The sequence below is a fragment of the Xiphophorus hellerii genome, chromosome 23, assembly GCF_003331165.1.
Source record: "Xiphophorus hellerii strain 12219 chromosome 23, Xiphophorus_hellerii-4.1, whole genome shotgun sequence".
Lineage (NCBI taxonomy): Eukaryota > Metazoa > Chordata > Actinopteri > Cyprinodontiformes > Poeciliidae > Xiphophorus > Xiphophorus hellerii.
The window spans coordinates 27419951-27445487 of record NC_045694.1 but is presented as its reverse complement, the minus strand read 5'-3'; the positions used below and the strand labels follow the sequence as shown (position 1 = coordinate 27445487).

At 39.6% G+C, this 25537-nt stretch overlaps 1 protein-coding gene across 4 annotated transcripts in view; it reads left to right on the top strand.

The window, feature by feature from the left end:
- Positions 1–16248, top strand: part of il1rapl2 (interleukin 1 receptor accessory protein-like 2) — a 389317-nt gene extending 373069 nt beyond the window's left edge. The window contains exons 10-19 of one of the 4 annotated variants that reach the window (XM_032554862.1): positions 1654–1794; positions 2830–2890; positions 4894–5003; positions 7494–7538; positions 9939–10084; positions 10173–10250; positions 10333–10449; positions 11292–11414; positions 12166–12405; positions 13980–16248. In XM_032554862.1, coding sequence (XP_032410753.1) covers positions 1654–1794; positions 2830–2890; positions 4894–5003; positions 7494–7538; positions 9939–10084; positions 10173–10250; positions 10333–10449; positions 11292–11414; positions 12166–12405; positions 13980–14078 — 1160 coding nt within the window. In that variant the 3' untranslated portion in view covers positions 14079–16248. Of the gene's footprint in view, positions 1–1653; positions 1795–2829; positions 2891–4893; positions 5004–7493; positions 7539–9938; positions 10085–10172; positions 10251–10332; positions 10450–11291; positions 11415–12165 lie in introns of all 4 variants that reach the window. The other 3 variants (XM_032554861.1, XM_032554864.1, XM_032554863.1) reach the window with 3 other exon arrangements.
- The last annotated feature ends 9289 nt before the right edge of the window (positions 16249–25537 follow it).

Here is a 25537-nt window from a genome sequence, read left to right as displayed (position 1 = left end):
AATTAGGACTATTTATTAACTTGGCAAAATGAAGTGAGAGAGTCGTGGCCTGTTCTTGCTGAAAAGACATAAAAAAAAATCAAGAGAAAGATCATCAACTGGGGTCTTTTCAACTGGTAAACGCCTTAGACTCTTAAAAGGGCATATTATGTATTTTCTAGGCACGTAGTATCATTGTATAGCACAATCAATTAAATATGTTACTTCAGTTGTTATAAAAATGCTATATATATCCAGCATACAAAGTCAAAGAAATTTGACTTTCTAATTTATTGCTTTGAAATAGGGCCTCTGTCTCTTTAAGAAGCTCTTTCTGAAACTACGCCTTCAGGAAGTCATCACAACATGGCTCCTCTATTAACCCTTTAACAACGATTTTACCATTGTTGCACTGAGAAGTGGCTCCTATAATGAGCTCAGCTGTTCCACCAGTTGTTTGCTAATTGCTGCTGGCTAGTCTGAAGGAGTTGAGTGGCTGAGTGGATGATCTGAAGGAGGAAGAAGGCGGAGCTAGGTTCACCCAGGCGTTTAGCACAGATGAGTGGTTGCCATGGAGATTAAAGGATTTCTCAAACACATCACACTCCAGGTCTGTTTTGATGAGGCATAACATGCTCAAAAAGCCTATTTTACATAATACTGCCCATTTGAGTCGAAATCGAAACTCTACAGATCATTTCTCTACAGAAATCATTCTGTTTTATTAAAATAATGTGCGTTTAGTTTGCTGTTGATCAGGTGAACCTGAAAAATCTAAATACTTTCCGCTCCCACACCGGAAAAATGTTTGGACATCACTGATCTAAGGGCTTTACAATTCAATACTCGTGTCAAACAGGAAATGACTTAAAATAAAAACTAACCAAGCAAGACATTATACAGATGAAATCAAGCAGTGACGGTGCGTATGTCACTAGCACCACCGCTTCCATTCAGGAAGTGATAGTAATCTCTTCGGGCTAAGCAGGGCTGTATACCTAGCTTTATCTTTATCAGGGTTTTTTTTAAGCCTTTCCTGATTCAAATTCATTTCCTCCCATGCAGCCATCAAGGACTGCCTTCTCTGGCCTCCATTTAAAGCATTAAGTGGGTTGTTCATTTCGTCTTTCATCATGAACATTCAAACTGAATCACTCTTATGAAAGACACAAATATCCATAGTAGACAGCAGTCGTTAGCTGCTAGCTGATTTGACCCTAGCTTAACAACCCGTCTGCTTTGTCTATGGAGAGTTTTCTGCTTTAGTCACACAGCTCCTTTTATCTGTGCTGCACCGATAGGAATGATTGGCGGTCTCTGAATGATGCTTCTAGAGGCTGCTGTGACTCATCAAAAAAAATAATCATCCCAACTGAAAAGCCATTATTATCAGATTCTTTTTTTGCGACTGAAGGAGATTCTGCTTAGAAAAAGGGCCACTCTGAAGGGAATTGAAGCTCCTGCTTATCTGTTCCTGAAAGTCAGGTTGCCGTAGATACCCGCAGGTGTTAGCAGAGTAGTTTGTTAAGAAGGACAAAGCAAAGTAAAATCAGAGAACACGAAAATAAAAGCTTTTACCTGTATTTACCTCCCACTTCAGCTGGAATTCCTCACACAGTTAGCCGATAAGGATCTCATGGGTTGTGCGTTCTCTCCCCGCTGTATCTCTGGCAGATATGTATCGCCTGGAGCTGGCGGGCGGCCTTGGGGTCATCCTGCTGCTGCTGGGGATCCTAACTGCGCTTTATAAGTGCTACAACCTGGAAATCATGCTCTGCTACCGCAGACACTTCGGGAACGACGAGGCTGAAGATGGTGAGCTGCTCGGCATTCCTCCGGGGGATTCTTCATGGTATTTGTCGGGAAACGCTTAACCTGTGGAAAACGGAGTCAGCATTCCTCTCTAAGAGAAATGCTACAGTAGTAGCCAGAAGTTGTATAACTGACTACATAATTTCACATTTTGTGAATAACTTTGCCCAATGGAAACGCGCCACCTTTTATTGTCAATAAAAAGTTTTATCATTAGGATAAGGGAGTTTGTTGGCCATATCAAAATTGGTTGGTTTTTTTTCACAAAACTACAATGGAAACACTTTGTTTGCATCACACGAGTCAAATGATCAACAACCGGAAGTTACTGCTGCCGCAAACCACAAAGAAGAAGACGACGGAAAGTGGTTGGACAGTGAGTTTTAATGACTTTATTGCGTGAACAAAAGTATACATGCGATTCTTAGTTAATGGAAACACCACAATTGTGAAATTGCGGGGGGGAGAAGGGATTTATATCAGCGGAATATTGGCGCCATTTCCATTACAAAGGTGCACAAATCTTTGTTGACATTCTGCTAATGTGGAAAAACACAATTTTGCAATTGATGTGTTTCTGTTAAATAAAAAGCGTAATTAAAATCCCACATGAATAAGTTTGTTCATGTGATAATTAGAAATCATGCGTACCATCATCCTCCAATTACTTCCTGTTGTCGTCTTCTTAGCGGTTTGGACCCGTAGTGACATTCGGTTGTTGATCACGTGACTCATGTGGTGTGAAAACACTGTTTCCATTGCAGTTTTGCGAAATGAACCAATTGCGATATGGCCAGAAAAACCACCTCATCGTAGTGGAAAAACTTTTTATCCAAAGACATGAGCTTTTTCTATATTGTCATGTTTCAATTAGGCAAATTCATTTTCATAATTTCCATTTGCGCAGTTTTGTGGTCAGCATAAATGCCGCTTATGACAAAATTTTGCCTACATTTGCAACGGAAGCACAGCTAGAGAAGCGACGGGTTTGAGTCCATGCAGTTTGTCTTCATCATCTGTTTTCTTTTCTCTCCCCAGACAACAAGGAGTACGACGCCTACCTGTCCTACACTAAGGTGGACCTGGACTCTTTGGGCAGGTCAGACTAATACATTTGAATTAAACAGTGTAATACCTCTACAACGTCCACTTTATTCAAATAAATTAAGTGGATTTAGCTTTTCTTCAGCTACTTATAAGCATTTTGAGGTACAAATGAGCCTAGTTAATTTGAAGTAATGTGAAGAATGGGTCTATTTTCAGAGCAGTAAAGCTCTTATAGCAGTAAAGCCGGGTTTTTTCATGGGCATTTCCCTGCACCATGAGGGAGTTGTATGTTAATTTTCTTGACAAGCCGCACTCTTAGTTTTACTGAGAAACAGTTAGAAAACTATCACTGCTCTCTATATCTTCCGTTCGTCTGAGTAAGAAATGAATAAAAAAAAAGCAGAAGCCAGGAACTGTTCCAATCAAGAAGCTTTCTTTTTTATAAATGTAGTTTCAAGTTATGAAAATGTTTCTTCAGGAAGATTTGGGGTTTATTACATGTGCAAAAAGTAACCTTTGGGCTGTTCCAGTAATTACATATTATTCAGATTTATTAAGTTAACTGAAGTTACACTCACCAAAATTGTGCAAGATAATGTTAATTATCAGTTAATTTAATGACAACTGTAAAAAAGAAAAGTGAGGCAACAAGTTTGCACATATTTTTTAAGTAAGGAGATTTGTGCTTTGTGACGGTGAAGAATAAGAGATAAAACTTTGGCAAAGATTTGCAAAATAAATGTTTCTTAAAAGCCCATCAGCGCTGGAGCTTACAGTCAGAAGTTTACCATTTCATTCTGGGTGTTTATTTGAACTCTTTCTGAGGGGTAAAATGAGCACACACCAAGCAACTGGGATGATTATTTAAAAGAATTTGATTCACAAGTTTGAACTTTTTATGGATTTTCACTCATCCATAATGGGTCAAAATTATAGCCGCGGCCTCAAACGTACACACACATCCCAGGCTCTTGAATATTTGACCACCTCTGAATTTTGTTGAGCTTATTTGAGTCGATTTTCAGACTCCAACCTTCCAGCATGCGCTGCAGATTTTCAATAGACTTGATGTCAGGGATTTGTGAAGGCCAGTCCAGCCTGCTTTAAACATTAAACATGATGTTTTGGTCCCATTTTTCTCTGTTGAAACAACCAGTCTTATCCAGGCTTCATCTATTTAGCTTCTCTAAAACAATCTGAATAGAATGGGCCTCAGCACCTCTGGCAGTAAAACAGCCCCACAGCATGATGCTGCCACCACCAGGCTTACTCTCAGTCCTCTTTGTAATCTTCACCTTGAATTAATAATATTTTGCAAGTCCAAGAGTTTTACCTTATATTAAGAGATTCATGTTTTCATGAATCTCTTAATGGAAACATTAAGAGATTAATGTTTCTCTGCAATCTACCCAAGCTACCATAGCTATCTGATGGAAATAAATATAATATTTTAATAAGTTAAACATCTAAATTAAACTCCGGTAGATTGAAGGTTCGATTCCAAGTTTTAGGGTCAGGGTTCGAAACGACTTTTAAATCAGAAACCAATTTTACTATTCAATCGGTCCAGAGATTCTGTTTGCCTAAATGACGTGGCTGACAAGAGGAAAATACACTGTAAACATATAGAACATTTATTTACAAGTATATAAGGTTCTATACTGTATCAAATTCCATCATTTTATTTTTAAACAAAAATAGGTTTGTCCATAATTTATTTTTAGGTTATGTTAGCTCAGCTGCTTGGCTTCTTCTTAGATTTAAAAAAAAAAAATTTAAAATATAATTTTCCCTCCAAAAAAGAAATTTTGAGCATTTTGAACTGATTCAGAATTCCCAAGACTAGAAATTGCAACTCTCTATAGACTCTCTATAGACTTTTTTTTTTTTTTTGTCTGCACCTCTATTAGACACTGACTGTCACATTTTCTCAGCAGAACCCCACTCCCAAACATGTGAAGTAGCCTTTTAAATAAGTGGAGCCATGAGCAGTGGCCCCAATGTTTTGTATTTCAGTCTGGAATCATTTTTTTCTCCATTTTTCTCTCCTGACAGGACGAGCAGCGACGAGGAGACCTTTGCTCTGGAGATTCTGCCGGATGTTCTTGAAAAGCATTACGGATACAAACTATTTATACCAGACAGAGATTTAATACCCAGCAGTAGTAAGTATCATTCCATTTATCAACCTCCTCTCTCTCTCACACACACACACACACGCACACACACACTCTCTCTCACTCTATAGGTCACTGTAATCCCCAATCCCCAGAATTCATCAATCTGTCAGAATAAATAAAAATGTGTGCAGAGCTTCATCACAGCGCACTTACTGCTGAACTAATCTATCTCTGTCGGCTCTCAGGTGTACGTCACGTATACACAAAGAAACATACATACAGTAGTTTTCCTACTTAAATGAAGCTTTATCTCACCTTCAATCAGAAGCTAACGTTCACAACATTTGTCTGTGTCTTCTGAGGTCACGTCAAATACTCAGTACGGACTACAGAGTCTACACAGGACTTCATGTCATTCACACACATTCACAAAGGGTGCAAAAATTTGCAAAACACTTGCATATACAGTATATGTACTGTATATAATGTAATTGTGAGTAATTTGCTCTTGTTAGTTCTGTAAAGTCCATCCATCCATTTTCTGTTCATCCTTTGTCCCTAATGGGGTCGGGAGGGTTGCTGGTGTCTATCTCCAGCTACGTTCCGGGCGAGAGGCGGGGTACACCCTGGACAGGTCGCCAGTCTGTCGCAGAGCAACACAGAGACATACAGGACAAACAACCACGCACACACACACACACACACCCACCCACCCCCACACACACACACACACACACACCTAGGGAGAATTTAGAGAGATCAATTAACCTAACAGTCATGTTTTTGGACTGTGGGAGGAAGCCGGAGAACCCGGAGAGAACCCACGCACGCACAGGGAGAACATGCAAACTCCATGCAGAAAGACCCCGGGCCGGGAATCGAACCCAGGACCTTCTTGCTGCAAGGCAACAGTGCTACCAACTGCGCCACTGTGCACTGTGTGTCCAGTGTAAATGAAATAAAACCCAAAATGTCCGACTGGCTTCATTAAGATTCCGTTTGTTTTTAAAACATGCTGCTATTATTGGCATCTCAGTTGAACTGAGATTGTACTGCATTAGTTTCATTGTCTGATTATCTTGATAGATATGTTATTGTTAGTGTTGGTATGATGGTAGCCTGGCCATTTTCTACGCTAATCCGCTAGATTCTCATTTCCCTTCTCTGCTCCACCTGAGAATTTCTCCCATTGAAGTGGATTGTCTTTGGTGGACTTTCTACCGGTCCAATCAGCGAAGAGGAAGAGGAGTTGCGAACGATGACATTGATTTTTTTTTGTTTGTTTTACAATTGTAATCTGCCTACAGCTGTAGCAGCGGCAGCGGAGGAAGTGAATGAAGCCGTTCATATCGCGTTGACCACACCTCCAAATATTAAATTTAACATTAACAGCCATCTTATTCGGTTCCGTTCTTCTCTCTTCGCAGTGGAGAATGGTTGCTTACAGCACAGGCAACTTCTGGTGAGCTTAATGGCAACGAACCGGCAAATTACGTACGACCAAACGTTAGCAACTGGGTAAAATTTAAAACCTCAGAGTCCATGCATCCAGGAAGCAATCGTTTCTCAATAGCATCAGAAGCGACACACATACAGGTGACCAATTACACCTGATTTCAATGATGAAGTTATACTTAGGCCTTATTCAAATATTTGTAGCTGTGCTATATATTTGATCTTGGTCAAATATATAGCACTTTTATACAGTTTTCTAGGCAAAGGAAAACTGTATAAAAGTGGTTTAAGCTTAGATTGAAAATTGTGTAAAACTGACAAAAATGCCAGAAAGCATAAATAAAGACTTTACAAGCTTCATGTGATCTAATATAATAAACTAATGCATTTTTTCCCCAACTGCTTCAATAATATCAGTGTGTGGAAAATATCTAGCATTGTCCCTTGAAAGTAACTAAATGAGGGAAGAGGAGTAAAGACGAGAAAACTTTAACATGTTCACACTGTACTGATGAATATAAACAGGCATTTTTATCCAAAGTCTGATGTCAACGTGATTCCTCTATATTATTAGAGATAAGCTCAGTTTGTTTCCATAAGATAAACCTCAGCTATACTACAGGAAACATGATGTCTGACTGGGACTACAAGAAACAGCACCTCTGACTTACAGTTGTTCATAAAACAGAGAGGAATGACAGAATGCGTCAGACCAAAATGGAGAAAGGAATTGAATTTTTATTCTATATAATAATGATAAAAGAAAGAATAATCCACTTTAAAAGCTCTAATGGGTCTTTACCTCCAAAACTGATTTTCAAACAAAGTTTATATTTTGAAACAAATACCTACTGACGCTTTTTAGTTGTAAAAAAAAAAATGCCTTAAAGACAAAATATTCATTTCCACACATTTAAACCCACACAACAGGTGTGAATTAATCTTGAAATGTGTTGATCTTGAACCTTAGTCTAGCAAAACTAAGAGGAAATCTGTAATGAGGCAATGTTTGTACAGCTATGTGTTAATTATAAACTTTTAAGTGTTGTAATCCTTGAAATTATTCTATTTATCAAATAGGAAGAGTAGCTGTGATCCTGAGTGACCTAAAACAGGACAGAAAAGGTCTGTATATTTTTATTCGGTGCATGTAAACATGTGGTTTAAACTTTACAGAATAAAATAGTCAATGTGCCATTACTTTTAGTCAAATTATTAGCTTATGTTCTAAAAGTTCCAAGAAAAATGAATTCATAGTCAACATAACTACTGCATGACAAAGTAAAAACCCTTTGCCCTGGTTTTACTATTGGTTTACAAATAAACATAAATTGCCACTTAAATATGGCTCTTGATGAATAACGTTGCCCCACATAGTTTGCGGTTAGCTAAATCTAGGTTTCTAAGAAAAAAAAATCATAAAAAAAAGTCAGAGGTTTCACTGCTGCCCTAAAAACATCCCTGAAACAAATGTCTGCTGTTCATAAATACACACACACACACATCGAGAGGAACAGAGAGCATGAGTGCAACACCCACCAAGAAAGAGCGATGCGCCTTTTTTTTTCTTTCTTTTTTTCCAGTGTTTCTTCCAAAGCCGGTGGCGGAGCAGACCTTGAACACACCATTCAATTATCCAGCCCACTTAGCGCCTCGGAACGAACACGAGGGCGCAAAAATAAATAACTAGAGCGAAAGGAGGTGGCGGCACGGTCACTGGTCTGTGCTGTTTTATTAATTGATTAACATAATCCTCACAAACGGAGATGAGGAAAGGGTCGGGGGGTGGTGGGGGTGAAGGGCGAGAGGAGCGAAAAAAGAGCGGAGGGAAGAGAGAGAGAGATTAAACGTGCGATGGAAGAGGCGCATCAGAGGCAGGGAAGAAAAGGGCTGAATTCGGGGATGTTCTGTACTATTTGTGCCTCTCAAATTGAGCGTGAAATTGCAATGTGTTGTTGGAGAGTCTCTGTCATTAATTCAGTTAGCAGGTGAAGACGTGACAGAGGAGAATGGAGCGACACAGAAAGGGGTGGGGGAGATCTGTTGTTCACAGACGCACAAAGACAAACAATAAGCAATTTTAGCGTCATGTGTTGCAAAAACCGACACGGAGAACGGCGCAAACAACTAACTGGAAATGAGGTGTAAACAGGAATAACTGTATTTCTGTGTTTCCACATGCAGCCGCCTTCAGCCCCTGACCGATATGTTTTCCATCAGCAAAATGCTAAGAAACCACTTCCTGTTTTGTGTCAGTCAAAACATCTATCACAAGGGGTTCTGTCACATAATCACCATGTCAGTTATTCAGTCATTCACTACCTACGGTGGATGTCCTGTGGAAATCAGGCCATGGGAGGAAAGCAAACAATAAAATATAATGCTTTAGGAGAGGATTCATAAGGGGAGCTCTGATCTTTAAATAAAAAAACCCCACACCTCCAGGGAGCAATCATTTCTCAATAGCCAAGGGCCCAGACCCTTTAGACCAGGGGTCTCAAACTCCAGTCCTCGAGGGCCACAGACCTGCAACTTTTAGATGTGCCTCTGCTGCACCACCTGAATAGAATAATTAGGTCATTAGAAAGAATCTAGGGAGAACTGATCTACACAAGGAGGAGGTCATTAAGCCATTTCATTCCAGTGTTTTGTACCTGTGGCACATCTAAAAACTGCAGGACAGCGACTGGAGGACTGGAGTTTGAGACCCCTGCTTTAGACGAAGCAAAGTGTAGCTGATCTTTACCAGGCTGTCACTGAACATGTCATAGGGCCATTTTGGATCTTCCAGAATAATCAAACGACTCAATGATAGAGCATGATGACTTCTTTGGCTAGATGGGTTATGTGAAGGCAAGTAACTTATGGCTGCTTATTTCACACCCATACTAAGGGCCTAACATCAAGCGCATCCTCTAAGCCAGTTCGTCCTACATTGAACCTCAATGCAATGTGAAGTTTATTCATCGATGTCGCAGTGCATCAAATGTGACCAAACGTTTGACTCATTGAATTGTTTGCTAAATAGTTGCTAAACCCTATTCTGTCATGATTTGACACTGGGAAACATCTGATTCTGCATTCAAAATCAAGAGGTCAGTTAGTATCAAATCATCTAGTATGCCCCCTAGTGGTTGAGATTATCTGATTAAGAAGTCAATCACAAAGTTGTGTCAGAATGTCTCGCAGATGCAAAGGACTCTATCAGTGGATCTTGACTTAGGTTTAATAGGTCTTTGTACATCACTCAATCAATCAATCAAGTTTATTTGTATAACACATTTCAGCAACAAGGCAGTTTGAAGTGTTTTACATCATAAAAACACAAAAGTACATGTCATATTGTTGGAACTAGTGGCTACATGAAGGAGGGCTCCGATGTCACAAAGGTTACGGTTGACCAAAACAGTCCACACTCTTCTTGTTAATCTATGTAAATTAATGGATTATCATTATAGCCAAGATTATTCCTTATGGATCTTTATTGTTGCTCTGCATAAACACTCCTCTCTCTCTCTCCATCAGCCTACATTGAGGACTTGGCGCGCAGCGTGGAGCAAAGCAGACGCTTGATCATTGTTTTGACTCCAGAATTTGTTGCCAAAAGAGGCTGGAGCATCTTCCAGATAGAGACGCGTCTCCACTCCATGCTGGTTACAGGAGAGATAAAGGTGTGATTCAATCTGACGTGTCCTTTCCTGTTTGATTCAAGTGTTAAGAAGGTCCTACATTGTTCTTCCCTCATCACCGTTTGCCCAGGTGATCATGATAGAGTGCGCAAACTTGAAGAATGTCATGAACTACCAAGAGGTGGACGCGCTGAAGCATACAATCAAGGTATGGAGATCATGGCATTCGATGGAGGACAGGAGATGCGGGAAGCGACATCAGCGCTAACATTTGCTGTTCTTCTCGGAAGGTCTTATCTGTTATCAAGTGGAGGGGTCCAAAGAGCAACGAGCTGTCCTCCAAGTTTTGGAAGCAGGTGGTCTATGAGATGCCGGCTAAACGCAGAGAGACTCTGTCCAGACGTCAGGTACCATGCAATAAAAACTGAACCATGTTTCTGACATGTTTGTTGTAAAACATGCAGTAGGAGCTTAAGAAATGTACAATTCTGCACTGTTAGGATCTTAGTTGGGAACCAACACTGCAGACATATTCAAGTCTGCAGTTATTCATACTGTGGGTGGGCATTTATCACATCGTTCATCATGTGCCGCGATTGATTTCTTATAAGAATTTGATTCATAGTCGTCATGAAAAATGTAATTTAATACAGCTTAAAAACGCTCAATAGTTAAGCAATCAATCTGTTGGGATTGATTGCTTAACTATTTTCTCCACTGTTTATTCAATAAAAGCATCAATAAATCTGAAAACACAGTTACTGTGTGCAGCTTAGTGATATAAATCACACTTCTTTACATGCCCAGTGTCCTAAGATATTTCATTACCGACTCCAATGTTATTCATGAGCATTATTTGTATTTGCGAGACTATAATTGCTGTGAGACACAGTCACAGCAAAACACCTAAGAATAAATAGTTTTTATTGTTACTTATCATTATCACAATGGCGTCACAAAATATCATGATGAAGCTGAAAGTCCATATTGCCCACCTCTAATTCATACCTCAAACCAAGACACTTTGCTTGGATTCATGAGCAACAGGGAACACACTCTGAGGCATTTGGAAGAATTGGAGAAGCATCGTGAAACCATGATGTTAGCCATCCATCCTACTCAATAATAACCTACCGTGAATAGCAGTTAGGTTTGCTACACACTGACTTTACTTCTCTACGGTTAAGATGGTTTTAGTTCCTGGTAGATTCTGATCAGAAAAAAAAAGAAAACTCTTTCCCGTTTACAGGTAATGGACTCCGGTGAACAGGGCCTCTTTGGTGACCTACAGACCACTGTCTCCACCATCGCCATGACGACCACCTCTGCCTCACTAGCGCCCCCTAACGAGAATCGCCATGGCCATCATCAGGTCAGTGAATGCCGACGGCAATTCGAACTCTTGGCACACATTCAACTACAATAGGTGCATTTAATGTTCTGATTAAAGCAACACTTTGAACTTTACTAGAAGTCAAAGTGCAAGAAAACAAAAAAATCTCTAAGGTGCTGCGTATTTTAATTTATCTATCACTATTATTTTGTAGAAATCAGTTTTCACTCAAATTGTTTATTTTTTGTCAAAAATTCACATTTTGTTCATCAGGGTTGATTTGCAAGCGCAATAAAAGGGTAAAACGTCCAACGGAGTGAAAACTTTTATAGGCACGCTATGTCAAAATATGATAAACTTATTTTTAATAATTAGTCAAACACATTCTGCGGAAGTGGCGACTCGGAAAGAATGACTAACCCAAGCCAAAAATAACACAGCAGCAACAGGGTGCAATGAACTGACGACAAAAATAGCATCAGTCTCAGATAACAATACAACATATAGGTGACACTTTTATGTTGAACGATTTTAGTCAAATTCTTTTCTATTCTGTGGTGTAGCTCGTCTGATGTATCCTTCCTCTTCATTGTTTCTAAATGTTTAAGATAATAAAGGATCATTTTTTTTCCCAATTTTAATTCCAAATGTTCCTTATTTTGTTCTCTGTTTTTCAAATGGCTTGTTTTCATAGCTCATCCTGCGAGGAGGTGTGAAAATCTAAACATTGTGACAACCTTCTGGAAAATCCCCAGCTACATTTCTGTTTTTCTTCTTTTTTAACTCGCAGGTTGCCTTGGCAACGGAGATCCCTGACTACAACCAGATGACCTTGCCACTGGGAGGGGGTCACACTGCTACGGCTGCCCAAATGCGGCACTTCTGCCGCAGCTACGAGTTCCAGCTTCCCCCACAGCCTTCTTCCATGTCGCCCCCGCTCCCGCTTCCCTCCACGGTGCAGTTCTCCACCCTGGGCCCCGGGGGGCGCCATGTCTATTGCAACATCCCCATGACGCTGCTGAATGGACAGGTGAGGGAACCTGTGTCTTCCTGTTTTTTCTCGTTCCTAGACAGCCACTTAACACCCACCATCTGCACAGAGTATCCTTTTGTAATGATCCATGCTGTTATGTGCTTGCGTGTGCTCGGAGTTGAAATCAAATAAAAATAAAAGCCCTCTTTTCTCCCCAGGGGTTCAGAGCAGTTCACTGGGGAACAAGAGGTCTGTTTGGATAAAAGAGAAGATAAAAGAAACATTGTTTCATTTTGTGTATCGCTAGAATATGTGTTTATTCTAAAAGTAGAAATTGGGACAGGATGATGATAAACAGTAGGCTTGGACTAGTATTCATATCCCTCAAACGTCTCCACATTTTGTCACGTTGGTACCCCAAACTTTAATGTACAGTAATTTAAAGGGATTTAATATGGTGAACCAAACCAGTGCATAACTGTGAATCGTATATGTTTTTTTCAAGTTTTCTTTACATTTACAATTCTGGAAAGTCTGATACGAGTTTTAACCCTAAATAAAGCCAGAGCAAACAAACTGCCTTCAAAACTCATATTATTATTATAAATCCTTTATTCTTACAGGAGACTCAAACCAAATACTTTGAAAAACCCGTTTCCCCACCTTTACCTGTGGCGGCGCTGCATTAAGAACCACTGAAGGAAACAATCCCAGAACCTCAGAAGAAGACATGAGCGCAACTTCTTTCTTCACAAAACGTAAACAAAAACGGCCTCAGATTGTAGGATTTCTCTCTTATCTTACCAAGAGTCATTTCTCCCATAAGCACTAGACTAGGGTGTTTATATTTGCTTGTATTTACCCAGAATGCCCTGCACAATAGACTCCTTCCTGCTTTTGGAGCAGTCTCTGGTCCTCATGGCATTCATATTTGCATTCGAATCAGGCCAGAGTTCACTTCAACTAAACGGAAGCCCAGGCTTGTAGATGGACCAGAGTTCAGTTTGTTGGTCCGAATCAGAGTTTGATTATTCACATCTCCCCAAACGAACCGGACTTTCTAGACAAACAAACTGGAGTTGGATTACAGCAGACTGGATTAAATCCCAGTGAGAATGTTTGGTAAGGGCTGAAAGCTAACAATATGTTCTGAAATGCCCAACATCCAATCTGTGTGAGTTTAAGCTCTATTGCAAAGACAAATTGTCAAAAATGTCACTGTTGGAGATGTACTAATCTGGTAGAGACATAAAGGCTTGCAGCTGTAATTAAAACCAAACGTACTTCTTTGACGTATTAACTCAGGGAGGGATTCATGCATATCTCACTTTTCAGGTTTCTATTTGTAAAAGATTTCAAATCGTGGAACCTTCTGCTTGTCAATCACAAATATGCAGTACTTTGTGTTGGTCTACCATATAAAGTCCCAAGAAAATATGTTGAAGTTTGTCAATGTGACAAAATGTGAAAAGGTTTAAGAAGTATAAATACTTTTGCGAGACTCTGTCTGTAGATAAGGCATTAAACATTTAGCATGCAGTAGCAATGTGTCTCTTAGAGTTATGCTGTAGGTTTTTGTTCGGACATATGTAGGAGTGGATTGTTGACACCTGTGGCTCTGTGTTTGCCAGGTGTCTCAGAGCAGTACGCTTGGGAAGAAGCCAGACCTCCACCTGAACAGCACCTTCGTACCGCTCACCAGCAGAGAACTAAGCTCTGACATCTGGTAGACTGACGGCTCAGTCGGTACCCGTTTACGGACCGCTGGGCAGACGCCTTCTGGTGGATTGCTTGTACAACTGGACTTTGTTTGGGGGGGGGTTGACTTTGTACAGACTTGAGAGTTAGATGGCTCCTCGAAGACTGCCTGAGGACTGCTACTGGGTCACTTCATACCACATCATGAACAAAGAACCTTAGTGGAGGAGGCGTGTCTTGAATCTTAAGAGTACTGAATAAAAACAAATTCTAAGAACAATTGCTCTCTGTGATGAGGGGAGTGAACTGGCTGCAGATTGACACCAGCTTGGATTGACTGACCAACAACATGGCCCACTGGGCAGAGGAAAATTGAGTTTTTAGACAGATGCATGGATAAAAGTACTAGAAAAGACTGAACAGGGTCCAGGAACCCTAAATGATTAGTATGTGCAGACTCTAGGGACTCTGTTTGTCCAGACAGCTGCCAAGTTGCATCTTAGAGCACAAAAAGGTTTCTCGATCGCAGATTGTTCTCACACCAGCTGCTATGGAAACTGGTTGACTTGGAGGCTACTCTCCACAGAAGGGTCAGTCGGCTGAATTCTGTCATTCTTTTCCTGAATGTAGGTCAGTCCTTGGGAAATCAGTCTACCTGTTGACTACTGTAGGTGTTTTGGGAAAATACTCCACCTGAAAACAACAGTCAACCTCTTGAAGCACTATAACTAGCTAGCTGGTTTGGCTCATAGAAACCGAGCTGGTTGACTTTGAAATGTTTGTTTTTTTTATATATACAATGTAAACCATTAACTAAAATAGCAGAGATTTTTCTAGGAAACATTCAAATAAATAGCTATCATCTAACTGAAGGCTAGCTAACTGAAAGCTAGCTTTCAGGTAGCTAATAGGTTTCAGTTAGCCAATTGAAACCTGTTATGATTGTACAACTGAAAGCTAGCTAACTGAAAACTTTAAAAAAAACTAAAAACTTTTTCTAAAATTTTCTAACAAAAAGCTAACTGACAGCTAGTTTTCAGGTAACTGAAAACTAGCTGTCAGTTAGCTAGCTTTCTAACTGAAAGCTAGCTAACTGGAAGGTAGCTAGCTTTCATTTAGCTAGCTTTCAGTTGTACAATCATAACAGGTTTCAATTGGCTAACTGAAACCTGTTAGCCTAACTGAAAACTAGCCTTCAGTTACCTAACAGTTTTCAGTTGGTGGTAGATGGTAACCGGCTACCATAACCTCCAAATGTAGTCGACTCGAAGCAAACGGAATCGGAGATTATCCGCTACCACCGAACTAAATCGTATTTCGACTTGGCTTCCTTTCTATTTGCATGACCCACCCATTTAAATACCAAAAGAGGATCCAACAAACACAGGTAAAAGAGAAAAATGACACAATCATTTGTTGCAGCCTTTTTTTTGTTTTTATAATGAACCTGTTGTGTTGATGCGGTATGTTTTGTTTTCTGTCCGGCCATGGCGTGATGGTTAAAAACTGACAAAAAGGGAAAAAAAGGAGGCTTCCCTCCGATAAAAATTTTGATATTTATTTGATCATGTTTAATTTAAGAGTTTAATCCTCTTCGACTGTTTTTTTTTTTTCCACAAAGATTTGTTTTTACTGCCTGTTTGTTACAAGAATCTCTGTACAGCTTTCCATTACTTCTGTATAGATCCGAACATGACAGTGATTTGTTCTCTAGGTTTTCCACTAGCGTCAACGTGCTCCAGAGGCGTTCCGTTTTTGTTCTCTTCCTCGTTTTTACAGACAGGTCGATGGATTGCCCCTACCGACGGACTGATGTTTTAAACTCTAGCGCCGCCTGTCAGCCGAAGGGGGGTAGGGCGGTCCCACCGCAGAAGCCGCTCTAAAACTACAAGCTGAATCAAGCATTCTTCTTTTTGAGCTTTAAAGGAAATAGTTTAGACCGCAATATTTAAGCAATGTGGATAATGTTTTGAATTCACACAAAGGTACTGTCATTGTCCTATTAGAGCCAATGAAATTCTGGACATTTTGAGGTTGTTTGATACAATAATTACTTATGAGTTGTTATATTCGATGGCAATATACGGTATAATAGTTGTTTTTCTTTTCCCTTTTCTGCTCATTTCTTGGACTATACTTTGAATATATTTGTTGACATTATTTAACTGAGAGCAAATAAAAATGCATTAGTTGTTTTATTAACTTTTGATGTCTGTCACTTGTTTCTCTGCTTCAAACCCAACTCCTTTACTTTCAGATCATCTCCTTTCTCTGCCCTTTCACTTCCTCTGCAGCAACGGCTCATATTTCTCAATATTTCTGAGGCGTGTTGTACCACTGATCTCTAGATTTTGTTTCGTTTGGTGTTTATCTTATCTTACCTCTGAATAACTGTGTGTGAAGTGTTGCTGCAGCTGCCAAAAGTCCAACAGCCCAAAAAAAAAAAAGGTATGGTGAAATTAAACCACACAAGTATGACTAACTGCCAGTTTACAAAGAAAAATACATTTTTAAAAGGTTTAAAACAGCTAAATATTATAATGGTGGACTTTTTAGAACAAAAATTCAGTACTTTTGTACATACATCCCTTTTCTGTGCAGCTTTTTAGGCATGAATTTGATGAGACATCATTAGGTAACGCCTTTATTTCTATTGCTAAGAAGTGACAAGGCTTTTGCATCTGGCTTCAGCATTGTTGGTGAAGTAGTGAAGAGTGGTTTTTGGTGTGAGGAGCGTAAGGGTGTTTCCCAGGGCAGCATTAGAAAGGGGGCAAACAAATATCAGGTTTTTAAAAAGTTTTAATATCGTCCACTTATTGGTCGGTTATGCCCTGAGAAAGTTTAGATTTTTGCGTTTTTGTCTGGCGCGTGTGGTCAGTAGGAACTGGACACTTCCCTGTTGTAAACAGGAAGTCTCAGCTTTCTGATTAAATAAGCAAAAATAAAATCCTTAATCAGAGTCGGGGGGGAGGGTCTTATCGCTGTCAATCAGACCGTTCGGACAGCAGAGCCTGATGTGAAGGCTTGTTGGCATGGTCACCGATAACTGTGGTTAAACGGTCTTCCTGTTGCAGTAAGTTGTTTCTGTCATTAACACATTTAGCAGCACATTCACAAGGTTGATTGACAGCGATGAGACCCTCCTCCTGGCTCTGATTGGTTGTTTTTGGTCGGGAGCGATGCATTTCTGAAGAGTGGTTCAGGGAGGAGGTGGAGGATATCGACCTTTTCACAGATTGTCTGTCTCATATTATGCCATCATAACATGGTGACGGTGTTAAACTAAAAAATTACTAAAAGTTAAGTGCTGCAGCTTTAAGGCTTGAACTCATCCTTGACTTGTTTTTGTTCATCTTTGCATGCACGCAAACATTAATCCCAACTTCCTCGCATTGTCAAAAGTCCTTTAGCAAAAGCTCCTCGCAAATGTCAAAGTGAACTCAAAGCATTTTCTCCACAGCGGTTCAGCTTTTCTACACTCTGAAACATTCCTCTAAGAGGACTTTGTCCTTTGGAAGTGCTTCGTTTTCTCGCTTATTTCACTGAAATTTATTTTACGGTCAACATACAAGTCAGAATAAAAGGCATACATTTCAAATCGTTTTTTCATGCCAACATTTTGTACTAAACCGTCAGAAGTAGTAAAATCTTTATCTCAAACATGTCAAATGTTGTGTATAACTGGCATCACACAGGATGTCTTCTCTGTTTATGTCCTTGGGCTTCCCTGTGGCATTTTCCTAGTGTTTGTAATCTCTGCTCTCTTTCAGTCAGCTGGGTTTTTTTATAAGGCATCAATTAATTTTTATTTTTGTGTCCCTACAGCTTCATTTGTAGTTTAAATGAACAGTAGCTGTTTCCATTAGCCATAAAATTGCACAAATTGAAATTACAACAACAACAAAAATGTATGGAAACACTGCAGTTTAAAAAAAACCCAACTCAAGTATTTTTTTATTTTGTTTCTTGAAGGTTTTTGCACTGGGATGAGATGGTTTCAGCCGCATCAAAAAAGGCGTATGTTGCAAAACTGCAATGGAAAAATGTTATTTGCATCACAGGAGTCACGTGATCAACCACCGGAAGTTACTACTGGTGAAAACAACAAAGAAGACGACAGGAAGTGGTAGGAGGAGGATGTTTTTTGTTTTTTTTTTTACTTTTGTTTTTTTCAGGCAATATGCAGCTGGTTCCTCCAGAGCTCTCACAGCATCACACAGTTCATAAAAAGTTGTGTGTCTTTCTAAAGTGTTGAATCCAAAGCTCTTCTGTAAAATGGCCGACTACAATTTCCCCAAAACGCTGCATACGCAGCCGCTGCCAAGTAGGCGGGGCTTGTTGCTCCAAAGCCTGACTAAGATGCTTACATCTCCTCTGATTGGCTGATAGACGAGCGCCCAGCATCATGATTGCATAATGAATATATCCATCGCTGCCATTATTTTTAATGACTTGTTGTGTGAACAAACTTATTTCAATTTATTATTTAGTGGAAACACCGCAATCGTGATATTGTGGGGGGATTTTCAACATTAGTAGAATATTGACACGTTTGTCATGAAAACGCAGCTTGTGTAACAGTGCTTTTACTTTCTGTTTGATAAAGTGCAGAATTCAACAGTTGCACCAATGTGTGGTTCACTTCGTGTGAGTGGGCTCACACGTGTTGAACTTGCCTTTCTGTACGTTCAGTTTGACTCTTCACCAAAGGTTTTTCCCCCCCTGCAAAAGAAGACCAGACCACAGTTTGTCGGTCCACTTAATGCACAAAGCATTCACAAAAAAAAACAAACAGATTTGTAGAATATTTTTTATGCACTGGCAAACTTTAAAGAAAATCCCCCTGTTGGGTAACGAGCATCAGATTCTCAAAGGCCAGCTCCATTTGGCGCAGACGCTTTGAGAAATACAGTATTGTCTGGCAGCAGCTTCACAGCATGCAAAGAAACAGAAAACAAACCAAGCGACAGGCATAGCACATATTTATAGAAAATGCATTCAGTAATGACATGAGTATTAACTGTATTTTTTTTGCTGCTTATGTCTGAATGAAAGTCTTTGCCGTTTCCAAGCAGTAGCTGCACATTAAAAATCCTAAGACCTGGAGCTCTCTGCAAGCAAGCTTTCCTTCTCTTTCCGATGTCAGATAAGATTTTGAAAATTGACTCACTGCAATGCTAAGCAAAGCATACGGAGGCTGAACCAAGTGCTAGATCCTCTGTGATGTTAAGGCGGAGATGTAGCAGATAACGGGTGGAGAACATGGCAGCTGGTTCTGGAAATAATTTTACTTAGAAATAAGAAGAAAAACCTTAAATCTTTCTGTCCTGATGAAGTGTTATGTGCTATTGACTAAATGTATGAGATGTTATTTATTTATCAGCATATTTTTTAATGAGTCATTCAGACTTTTTTGTCTTAGATTTTACTTGATCTTCTTGTATTGATCTATATATAGTCATGTTAAGGAATCAATACAAGCTGTGTGTCTTTGCAACATATTTAAACATATGGATATTAAAGGTCAATTTGAGCACTAATGTGATATTCAATTAATATAACAAAACTATTAAAATGAAGAGACTTATTTAAAAAAAAAAACTGCAATATGTAAAAAGAGATAAAAAATGAAATGAATTTGTGACGAAGGCCAAACCACAAACAGGTTTCCTCTCTTTGAGTTTTAGATATTTGGTTTGGTGCTTCTGTCTGGGCCCTTTAGTTATTCTACAAGTGGAGAACATGTTAAACAAACGTGTCCAGGTCTCGTCGGCCCAACAGATTCACCCTGAAAGCAGAAGATACATGTATATCAAAATGTAAGACTTCCCGTTTACTCATTTGTAAGTGAAAATTTTATGAAGACGAGTCAATATGTTGTCTGTGTAAAAACTCTGACAGCTGCTCTAAAGTAAATTAAGAGCGAATCAAACATGAACAGGAAGTGTTCGGGATTGGCGGGATTATGTCGGTGCATTAGCTGTTGTGGTCGTTAAAGTGGCACTTTCCTGTGTTGTTAGCTAATACATTTGGAGACATTGAGAGAAGAATCAATAAAAATATGTTCTGACGTAAGCGATGACTTAAGCAATTCACTCTCACCAACAGCAGGTGTTTCTATAGAGCTTTTATTTTGATGGTCCACTTCCACTTATTGGCAGGCTAATTTGCATCCTAGCTTCCAAAAATGATGACCTAAGTCTTTTTTTTTTTTTTTTGCAAAAATCGCCACTTCTTTTTTGCCAAAAGACTTTATAAGCAAAAAAAATAATAATTTTTGGCAAAACTGACTCAAGTCATCGTTTTAGGAAGGTGACGATATGTAGCTAAGCACTAAGTATTTAGTTAGCAAACTAAATATTTGGGTCAGGGCTAAATATATATTTTAAATATTTAGCTTGAAAATTATATTGCTTGTAAAGTAAATATTTACTTTAGAACCAAATATTTAGTTAATTTAACTTGGAGGTAAATGTTTGAAAACTAAATATTTAGCTCAGAATTAAACATTTAGTGGGAACTAGATAATTAGTTCAAAAATGTATATTTAAGCTTCCTAACTAAATATTTCATTTGCATGCTAAATATTTAGTTCACAAATTAAAAATTTAGTTTGTGACTTTACTTAGTTTGAAAGTATGACAAATGTATGAATAAAATGGTAAGAATATGACTTTGAATTTTCTTTTGACAAGCTAAATAAACCAAATATATTCCTCCCTTCTTTTACTGTGTGACTTGTAACAAACAGCATCCCATACATCTCTGAGACAAAAGGGAAATATTGAAGATCTTCTCATGCTAATAGGACCTAAGATGGAATATTGCCTAAATGAAAATAAAATGCATACTGATTCAAAAACTAAAGCAAATAATACAGATGGAGAAACTATGTTTGTTGTTGCCTTTATGGTGAATTTCCCAAACCACAATCAGTGTTGGTTTTATTTAGAAACTGAGAAATTCAAATTCTTTGTGACTTGAAAGTCTGACGCATCAAAAGTACAGAAAGATCTGCTCATGTTTTCATCCTGTGAAATCCAGCGTGTTCTCAGAACCGGTTTGCTCTCGGGGCTCACGTTTCACTGACTGACGTTGTGACTTCCTCACCGCCGTCGGTGAGAGTGAAGTGCTGCCGGAGGAGATTAGAGGCAACACGGTCGGTCTGTACTGCAGCGTTTCCCAACCCTGGTCCTCAAGGCACGCAGTTCCCTGCATGTTTTAGCTGTTTTCCCTGCTTTCAGCACACCTGATTCAAAGGAATGCAGGTCACAGCAAATGCCCGTTAATCAGCCATCAAATGGAATCGGACGTGCTGAAGCTAAAACAGACATGGGAAAAACTTTCAGGATTCTGCTAATGCAGCAAAGAAAAAAAAAAACACTTTCACAATTACAGGGTTTCCATAAAGAAAAAAAAAACAACACTTAAAATCACAGGTGAATGTTGTTCACACGATAAGTCGTTAAAAAACATGCAGTGGCATGATTCTCCTACCACTTCCTGTTGCCAGTAGTAAAATTTGGTTTTTGCTCACATGACACATGAACTTCCTCTAGACCAGGGGTCCCCAAAGTCTTTCCTCGAGGGCCGTCAATGTCTCTTCTTAGGCCTCTAATGATCCATTATTGGATCCAGGTGTGTTAAACCAGGGAGAGACTAAAACACGCAGGATGCCGGCCCTCCAGGACCCACTTTGGGGACCCCTGCTATAGAAGGTTTGCAGCCAAAAGAACAGCTATCTGGCTGGCTATCTAGTTAGCTACCTAGCTAGGTAGCTATCTATCTCCCTGGCTTTCTGTCTCTACCTATCTAGTAGTGATGGGCCATCTGAAGCCAGGCTTCGAGGCGTGTACCGAGTAAAAAGGGGGCGTGTCAGATGAAGACCCGCTTCGATGCTTGTGTCGTCTTGCTGAAAACCACGTGACTGGCAACAAACCGTGACGCTTCATGGGTTATTGCATTTGATGGCGCAGCAGAGGAGTATTTGTCTTCAGCAGTGGCCGAAATAAAAGGAACCTTTTATAGTTGATGTGTATTAACGATTCTGATGATGGCACTCACCAAAATGCAATGTTTGTTACCGGTTTTCTCAATTGTTGATTATGGTATATTTTGTGACTTTATGTTTTTTTTGTTTGTTTGTTTGTTTGTTTGTTTTTTATGTAAAGCACTTTGAGACTGAAATGCTCTCCATGCCTCATTTTCTGTAAGTTTTTATTACTTTATTAAAGCAATGCCACATTTTTTCCCTCCACATTTGGGTCCTTTCCATCCACAAATCAGGGCAATTTTGGGTGGGTCAAATTTCTTCTGTGTCACAACCTTCCTTCTGAATGGGGCATACAGAAGGTTCTGACATGCAGAGGAAAACCAGTTCCATACAGGAGCTCATGTTGCTCCTTCACTGCTTCCTCTCGGCAGCCTTCTTAACCTCTTCCTGTAAACTCTTTAAGCAGTTCGGTTTGGATGAGGTCCAGCAAAGCAGCTGATGGCTTTCCTAATGGAACAATCAAAGAGTAAGAGGCAACGCTAAACCTCACATTAATCCGCAGTCAAGCTGAATAGTGTCAGCTACGGGATGGGGATTCATTCTTTTACGTCTTCTAAAAGTAAGTTGTAGTAAGAACTGAGTGTCAAGAGGTTTCTAGATGCACTGCTGGGATTAAAATCTAATTCTGTGGAAGTCAAGTTGTGGGAACTGCCTTCAGCAGCTCTCAGAGAAACTCTGAGGCGACCGTTTTGCAATACACCCAAACTGTTTCCTTTGTCTTTCAGAATACATCCTGTTGGTGTTGGTTTGTACAAGGGGAGCTAGAATTGTGTAACTACTCAGAGGCTAACACTTATTTTGTGTATTTTTCATTTCTATGTCACCATATATATACAGTGGTGTGAAAAAGTGTTTGCCCCCTTCCTCATTTCCTGTTTTTCTGCATGTTTGTCACACTTAAGTGTTTCGGAACATCAAACCAATTTAAAAAAATAGTCAAGGACAACACAAGTAAACACAAAATGCAATTTGTAAATGAAGGTGTTTAGTATTAAAGGAGAAAAAAAATCCAAACCATCATGGCCCTGTGTGAAAAAGTGATTGCCCCCCTCGTTAAAATAGATTACAACTGTGGTTTTTAACACCCGAGTTCAATTTCTCTAGCCACACCCAGGCCTGATTATTGCCACACCTGTTTTCAATCAAGACATTACTTAAATAAGAGCTGCCTGACACAGTAAAGTCCACCAAAAGATCCTTAAAAGCTACACATCATGCCGAGATTCAAAGAAATTCAGGAACAATTGAGAAAGACAGTAATTAAGATCTATCAGTCTGGAAAGGCTTATAAAGCCATTTCCAAAGCTTTGGGAATCCAGCGAACCACAGTGAGAGCCATTATCCACAAATGGCGAAGACATGGAACAGTGGTGAACCTTCCCAGGAGTGGCCGGCCGCCCAAAATCACCTCAAGAGCGCAGCGACGACTCATCCAAGAGGTCACAAAAGACCCCACAACAACATCCAAAGAACTGCAGGCCTCACTTGCCTCAGTTAAGGTCAGCGTCCATGCCTCCACCATCAGAAAAAGACTGGGCAAAAATGGCCTGCATGGCAGAGTTCCAAGAAGAAAACCACTGCTGAGCAAAAAAAAAACATTAGAGCTCGTCTCAATTTTTCCAAAACACATCTTGATGATCCCCAAGTCTTTTGGGAAAATATTCTGTGGACCGATGAGACAAAAGTGGAACTCTTTGGAAGGTGTGTGTCCCATTACGTCTGGCGTAAAAGGAACACTGCATTTCAGAAAAAGAACTTTATACCAACAGTAAATTATGGTGGTGGTAGTGTGATGGTCTGGGGCTGTTTTGCTGCGTCAGGACCTGGAAGACTTGCTGTGATAAATGGAACTATGAATTCTGCTGTCTACCAAAGGATCCTGAAGGAGAATGTCCGACCATCTGTTCGTGAACTCAAGCTGAAACGAACTTGGGTTCTGCAGCAGGACAGTGACCCTAAACACACCAGCAAGTCCACCACTGAATGGCTGAAGAAAAACAAAATGAAGACTTTGGAGTGGCCTAGCCAAAGTCCTGACCTGAATCCTATTGAGATGTTGTGGTATGACCTTAAAAAGGCTGTTCATGCTCGAAAACCCTGTAATGTAACTGAATTAGAACAATTCTGCAAAGATGAGTGGGCCAAAATTCCTCCAGAACGCTGTAAAACACTCATTGCAAGTTATCGCAAACGCTTGGTTGCAGTTGTTGCTGCTAAAGGTGGCCCAACCAGTTATTAGGTGTAGGGGGCAATCACTTTTTCACACAGGGCCATGATGGTTTGGACTTTTTTTCTCCTTTAATACTAAACACCTTCATTTACAAATTGCATTTTGTGTTTACTTGTGTTGTCCTTGACTATTTTTTAAATTGGTTTGATGTTCCGAAACACTTAAGTGTGACAAACATGCAGAAAAACAGGAAATGAGGAAGGGGGCAAACACTTTTTCACACCACTGTATATGCACACATAAAGTTAAGCAGAAAATGTGGTTTTGAAAGTGTTTTCTTAGAGCCTTGCAAAAGTGTTATGGCTGGTAGGTTTCGACTTCAATGAAGCTGCTGCTTTATGCCTTCAAAATCATAATGCGTGATGAAATATCCCAAAACAAAGATTATGTCTGCACTAAGTTTTACAGCCGAAGCAAACCTAAAAACTCTGCTTAAGGGGAAAGGTCCAGAAAAATAACGTTTCTTAGGATTCTTTGTGGTGGAGTACTGATTTTTCTCCTTTTTTTAAATTCTAATTGCTATTTAGGAATACAAACCAGGGCAAATGTTTGAATTCCTTATCAAACCAAGATAAGCCTGATCCCCTGATAAATTGTGCAAAAGTTTCCTTTGTTTTAGGAGTTTTGATTTTGAGTTTTGGTGGAATTTTACCAAGAATGTATGAGTTCATAGACAGTACATATGTAATTATGTCTTTCATTATCACATTTCAACAAAGTAGAAAATAAATTTTTACTTTAAGGAGTTGGTTGGCAAAGTGGGTGGGAATGAAACAACTCACAAATGTAAATAAATAGACAAATTGTCAAGCATAACGGAAGTGAAGTTTTGGTCATCTTCACTTCCTCAATTAGAAAACGACCAAAAGCTGTAAATGGCCGAAAGGGCAGCACTATTAACATGAAATGAATTTCAATTGCTTTTGATAGTAACAAATGTCCAAACAGGAATAAGTAGATTTTTTTACCCTCTTTTTATGGCTTAACATCAACAGAACAAAATGTCTTTCTTTTAGCTCAATCAAGTTTTTCTGCCCCATTTTTGCCTTTGCATTGTGGAAAACGTCAAACAGAAGCACCAGCTGCAGCAGTAGACGTAGTACAAACACAAGAGAGAGAGAGAGAGAGAGAGAGGGGGAGTTTTTATTGCCATAGTTTGACCATAGTTACTCAGAGTAACCAGGTTTGCCTCTTATAGAAGTAGTAGA